This window comes from Rhagoletis zephyria, unplaced genomic scaffold (assembly GCF_001687245.7).
Source record: "Rhagoletis zephyria isolate East Lansing unplaced genomic scaffold, Rhagoletis_zephyria_1.1 Rzeph_scaffold_07232, whole genome shotgun sequence".
Classification (NCBI taxonomy): Eukaryota; Metazoa; Arthropoda; class Insecta; order Diptera; family Tephritidae; genus Rhagoletis; species Rhagoletis zephyria.
The window spans coordinates 12,133-18,646 of record NW_016164315.1 but is presented as its reverse complement, the minus strand read 5'-3'; the positions used below and the strand labels follow the sequence as shown (position 1 = coordinate 18,646).

At 43.7% G+C, this 6,514-nt stretch overlaps 1 protein-coding gene across 1 annotated transcript; it reads left to right on the top strand.

Moving 5' to 3' along the window:
* Positions 1–4,011: 4,011 nt before the first annotated feature.
* Positions 4,012–6,253, top strand: Muc91C (Mucin 91C). Its single transcript, XM_017629956.1, has 2 exons — positions 4,012–4,047; positions 4,194–6,253. The coding sequence occupies exons 1-2, from the start codon at positions 4,012–4,014 to the stop codon at positions 6,228–6,230; spliced, it is 2,073 nt and encodes a 690-aa protein (XP_017485445.1). The 3' UTR covers positions 6,231–6,253.
* Positions 6,254–6,514: the final 261 nt, after the last annotated feature.

Below are 6,514 nucleotides of genomic sequence, written 5' to 3'. Positions count from 1 at the left end.
AGCTTTTCCATTTTTTATTTACCTAAATAACTTAGTTTAATTGTTTCTCAAAAATGTTTGACATCCGCATTCGCGACCGCAACCGCATTCGCATCTGCGGATGTCTAAAATTCCACATTCGTAACATCCCTAATACGAACTATTCAGCATTCGCATCAGATTATACCAGTTAATAATACATATAGAAGTGCAATGCTTTAAAATGAACTACAAACTTTTATACATTAGGGTGCTTCACTGTCCATACAAAAAAAAAATAAAAAATGGGTACTGTTTTTCCATCGGAAATGTAAAAAATATTATATTTTAAGACTTCCACCAAAATATTTCAGAATAACTAATATTTATAAATCGAGTTTTTATATATGTAATTAGTTTTAAAAAAGGTCTTATAATTTAAGCTTAAAATATCAGCATAAAAAAGTTTAAAAATTGTATCACCTGATCAAAATAATGAGATTTTTTTTAAGTATTTTCAAATCGTTCTAACTCACTTAAATCTTAATATTTTTCCGGATATATTTTCGCGGAAGTCATAAAATATAATACATTTTATAACTCCAGTGGAAAACCTGCAACTTTTTTTATTTATTATATTTTAAGACGTCCACCAAAATATTTCGGAAAAATATTAAGATTTAAGCGAGCTGGACCGATTTGAAAATACCTCCAAAAATGACGTTTTTTATGAATAAAAATAGTTTCTTAAAGAACGTTTTGAAAAAAGTCCCCTCAGATGACAAACTAGATTAAGCTTAAAAAATCTGCATTAAAATATTTAAAAATCTTTTCAACGGAATCGTAAGATTGAGATTTTTGATGCTGTTTTTTTACTTTTTTCAAAGATTGGTTTACGAAAAACTTGAATAACTGGGCCAAAAATGTTCTGATTTAGACTAATGGGATCTCAGTAGAAAGGTATTTTCACACTGTTTTTATTTCTGATAGAACACAAGATTGCGGCCATCAAGCTGAGAGCAACTGGCAGTGACGTCAAAATATACCAGAATGAGAGAGCAAGACGAACTCGACAAGAAAAAGAGGAAGCATCGAACAAAAGGCAGTATTGCCAAGTTTTGAATTTGAAAAAGCACACAATTTTTACATTATTTTATTGTAAGGATGCCGATTCAAATTAATAAAAATCAATGTTTCTTGCACAACGGTCGATTTCTTCTGGCATGATTGAAGGTGCTGCACATATTTCGTTGTCGCTTATGATTGCCACTGTGCCATGATTTTATTAAAATTTTTGTAAAACTGCTTAGCACACTTACGATTGCTATAAATTATGCTTCCATTTTTTTTAAGATTTTCTAATTTGATGTCTTCAAACTAAAAACAAAAGCACCAAAAACGCACCAAGCACAAAACTCAAAAATTTTAGCGTTTTGAATACCCACTAAATTTGGTGCGAAAAGCATCAAGTTGGCAACATTGAATGTAAACAAAAGTATATTATGACGTCTGCGATTGGGTGGATGCTGTCAAATCGACGAAGAGAGGGTTAGCGGTCCGCGAATGGCGCGACCTTTATTTTCTGGATCGTGATCTTAATTCAACTTTGAATGACGTTCGTTCATCCTACCTTTCTCTTCCATCCTTTGAATTAGTTTATTGGCAAAGAAATAAAAAAGGTGAGAAAATACCTTTTCAATGACACCTCTAAATCTTAATATTTTTCCGAAATATAGATTTTATAATTCCAATGGAAAAATAGTACCGATTTTTTTTTGTATGAGGAGTGATGCAGTCTAATGTACATATATACTAGTTATTTGCTGCATGCAATCATTTAACTATTATATAAATAATATTAATGCTGGTATCAACAGATGATCCCTATAAATCTTCGATTACAGCTCGCAAGGATGTCACGTGATTTACCATAATTTGTTACTTCGTTAAAATGCACTGCGCTTGATATACATACATATACTCCACGCCATTTGAATAGCGCACCCTTTTAATACTTAGTATTTACAGTTTTCTTTTTGTTTATTTAAGCTTCCTTATTCTAAGCATATTCTGCATGTAAACCCGCTATTATTATTATTATTATTAATATTTTTATTTTTTTGTTCGTAGGAGAAGGAAATGCTTTATTCACTGGCCGGCGCGCTAGTCTCCATACTACATTCCCCGAGCGTAGGACTCCCACCGAAGCGTGTTGGTCTACCCACTAAAACCCAAACTCCCACCGCCCGCGCAAGAATCCCGCATCTAGCACCGTAATTCTGCATGTCTTCAGATGCAGCATTATAGGTCGCTCCTGGTGGCAGGCTTCTTCGGTTTTATGTACCGCCTCAACTACTTCGCTAATTGCTCCTATAGTTGAGTGTCCCTTCCTGCAGCCATGTTGTCGTGGTGAAAGGCCTCCCCCGTTTTCTATGGCTGACGTCAAGTGTATTTTGAACAGACTCTCCATCATCTTTCCTACTGTGTCTAGCATGCTGAGTGGCCGGAACGATGAAGGAGAGTTTGGGTCCTCTTTGCTCTTGGGTATACGCACTAGCCTAGCCTTCTTCCATTGGCTTGGGAAGACCCGGGCCAGGACTCATTCTAGCTGCTAACCTGATTGCCTCCGCTGGTATGCCATCGGGGCCTGGAGGCTTGTGGGCTTTCATGCTTCGCAGGGCTAACTTCAGCTCGTCTGCCGAAAACAGTGGTGCCTCGGCTTGCTCCCCGACGAACACTGTATCTGCTCTTAGTGGGTGTGTGGGAAATAGTGCATCCACTATATTCTTAACTCGGACCTCATCCATCGTTTACGATGGTGTATGGAACTTTTTCATGACTAGTTTGTATCCCTAGCCGGAGGCATCACATTCCAATTCGTCGCATAACGCTTTCCTGCAGTTCCGTTTACTCATCTGTATCTCCGCCCCCAGTGCTTTCTTAGCGCTTTTGTAGGTTGCTGCTTTGGGCTCGAATCGTAACATCCGTTCACGGATCGAAAACGATACGAAAGAAAATTACGTGATACGTCAGGCAGTATGAGCTGAATGGGACAAAGAGTACGTTCACGTATGTCATAATCCGGAAAATGTGTTTTTACGTGACGAGTCTACGAGTTGAGGTCTACCGCGAGCTCGCGTTGCGCGTCTTCGCATACGATAGCATGCCTTTGTTATAGTGAAACTGAACGGGCTACTAAAAAAGCATGGGCTACGAAACTGTGTACTCGAAATTTGTCTAAAAATATTATTAACTTTTTCACTGCGGGTCATTACGCCGGCGCAAAGGAGTGCATTTTTTTTAATGTGTATAAAATTTTAAAATCGGATTGGCCGTAGAATATGCCAGACTTTCATAAAAAAATAAGTCATATTAAATAAACAAAAGGAAAACTGTAAATACTAGGGATTTAAAGGGCGCGCTATTCAAATGACGAGGAGTGTACATATACGTATGTACATAACTATTGTTGGGTTTAAACGGAAAATCCCGCTTTGTTACGTGTGCCTTCATACCTTTTCTGCTAAATTTTTACCATTTATAATGGGGAAATGTGCCATATATGTATGTATGGAGTATGTACAGATGTTTTCATGCATTTAATTGCTAGTACTGCAGTCGTATGTATGTAAGTAATGATAACTAAACAAATTTAGTTATATGCGCATGCGCGCAATGCACGATGTTTTAGCTCGTTACAGTCTTTGAGTCTGTGTAAAAAATTTTGCCACAGTTTTAAAGCACAATGACGAGTGCATTCCATGTGTGCTCTAAATGCATACATACATACACATATGTATGTATGTAGGCTTGTATATTCACCATATTGCATGCCATCAGCTACCGAGGTGAGCGTACGTGTCTTCATACTGGACATAGATTGGTATTATATAATTTTCAAACTGCACAAATTCACACGAACATATTTAACTGTAGAATTTATTTATTTTTTTCACAAATATTTCTTGCAAAATTTAATTTATTTATTTTCATCATTTTTACAGGTCATAAAAGTCACCACTTAAGCTATTTCACTAATCAACCGTTGCCAATATGAAGCTTTCCCACGCGACAGCGACAGCAGTTGCGGTAAGTTAACAAACGCATTCACATGTACACGTACATATGTATGTACACACATACCACACGCGAAACTTCGGAATCTACATACTTATTCTCCTATTAAAACCACTCTTTTGAGGCTCACTTTTGTTTATACTCTTTCTCATTTGCAGCTGATATGCGTTGCACACAGTTTTGTCCGCGCTGAGCCTCCACCGAGCAACGGCTATGTGCCTCCACCCTCGAATGGTTACAGTCCACCAGCTAGCTCTTATTTACCACCAGCTTCCGGACCAGCGACGCCACAAAATGGTTATGCACCAAGCGCTCCTGCAGATGGTCCATACGCGAGTCCGCAGGGTCCGCCAAGTACAGGTTACGGCGCGCCTCCAGCATCCAGCTATGGCGCTCCACCTAGTAAGCCAAGTTCCAGTTATGGACCTCCGAAGAAACCCCGACGTCCTGCTAAGGTGCCGGCTTCAACTTACTCGGTGCCACAAGCACCCGTAGCATTCTATGGTCCTCCAAAGCCCAGCTACGGTCCTCCTAATTCACCACCAGCTTCCAGCTATGGCGCTCCTCCATCACCACCAGCGTCTAGCTATGGCGCTCCTCCGTCACCACCGGCGTCTAGCTATGGCGCTCCTCCTTCATCTGACTATGGCGCTCCTCCTTCACCGCCTGCATCCAGCTACGGCGCCCCACCATCGCCACCTAAAGCCAGCTATGGCGCTCCTCCAGCACCTAGCTACGGCGCCCCACCATCACCACCGAAGGCAAGCTATGGCGCTCCCCCAGCTTCTAGTTACGGAGCACCACCATCACCACCCAAAGCGAGTTATGGTGCACCACCAGCACCAAGCTATGGCCCACCTCCATCTCCACCCAAAGCCAGCTATGGAGCACCTCCGTCGCCAAGTTATGGAGCGCCTCCATCACCCAGCTATGGAGCTCCTCCATCACCACCCAAGGGCAGCTATGGTGCTCCACCATCACCACCCAAAGCCAGCTATGGGGCGCCACCAGCACCGAACTATGGCCCGCCACCCAAATCCAGCTATGGTCCACCTCCATCACCACCCAAAGCCAGTTATGGTGCGCCACCAGCACCGAGCTATGGTCCGCCTCCATCCCCACCCAAAGCAAGCTATGGTGCGCCACCAGCACCAAGCTACGGTGCGCCTCCGTCACCACCCAAAGCCAGCTATGGTCCTCCTCCATCACCACCGAAAGCCAGCTATGGGGCGCCACCAGCACCGAGCTACGGTCCACCTCCATCACCACCCAAAGCAAGCTATGGTGCGCCACCAGCACCAAGCTACGGCGCGCCTCCGTCTCCACCCAAAGCCAGCTATGGTCCTCCTCCAAAAGCCAGCTATGGTGCGCCACCAGCACAAAGTTACGGCCCACCTCCATCAGCTCCGAAAGCCAGCTATGGTCCTCCTCCATCGCCACCAAAATCCAGCTATGGCGCTCCCCCTTCGCCCAGCTACGGCGCTCCACCATCACCACCATCTTCGAGCTATGGTGCTCCTCCATCGCCTAGCTATGGTGCGCCGCCATCACCTCCAGCTTCCAGCTACGGCGCCCCACCATCCCCGCCTAAAGCCAGCTACGGTGCACCACCAGCACCGCCGTCATCTAGTTATGGCGCTCCACCATCCACCAGCTATGGTGCACCAGCGCCACCATCCAACTCGTATTTACCGCCATCTACATCTAACTCAAAGCCGTTTGCTCCTTCAAAACCAGCACCCCCCTCAACATCGTATGGCGTTCCAACCGGATATAGTGCACCATCACCGCCTGCGTCTTCTTATGGTGCGCCGCCTTCTGCGCCTTCATCTTCATACGACGCTCCGGCCCCAGCATCTTCCTACGATGCGCCTGCGCCGCCTGCCACCAGTTACGGTGCTCCTAGCAATGGCGGCAACGGCGGCTATAATGGCAATGGCGGCAATGGAGGCAATGGTGGCTACAACGGCAATGGTAGTAATGGAGGCAACGGCGGCTATAACGGCAATGGCGGTAATGGAGGCAATGGCGGTAAAGGTGGCAACGGCGGCTATAACGGCAATGGCGGTAATGGTGACAATGGTGGTGGATATCCGGCTGCTGGACCACCATCATCCTACAGCGCTCCGATGTCTGTGCCAGAAACAATTCCTCAAGGCTACTCCTCCGATGGTGGATACAAGTACCGAAAATAGGCTAGTGCATGTTAGAGCAGCCCCGCGAGCAGAGGCAATTTCTAAGTCGTGTGAAATTTTTTGGAATTTCCGAAGAAATTGCAACGTACTATTTTCAATGCTGGAACATTTAGACATCTACGTAAGTATTTTTGGATATCCAGCAGCACTTTCCATCTTTGTCTTAGCTTCAAGTGCATTTCAATTTTAAATTTTTAAGTTTATATGAGTGCCTACAAAAGAACTCAGAGTTGCCATTTCTTCGCCTCTAATGAAGTTAAACATACTACATAATCATATTTGTC

What these genes read in the sequence shown, in the direction of transcription:
- Muc91C (XM_017629956.1), top strand. Translation starts at nt 4,012, where the DNA reads ATGAAGCTTTCCCACGCGACAGCGACAGCAGTTGCG. An exon ending in CGACAGCGACAGCAGTTGCG is followed by an intron (nt 4,048 to 4,193) that starts GTAAGTTAACAA and finishes TCTCATTTGCAG; the next exon opens with CTGATATGCGTTGCACACAG.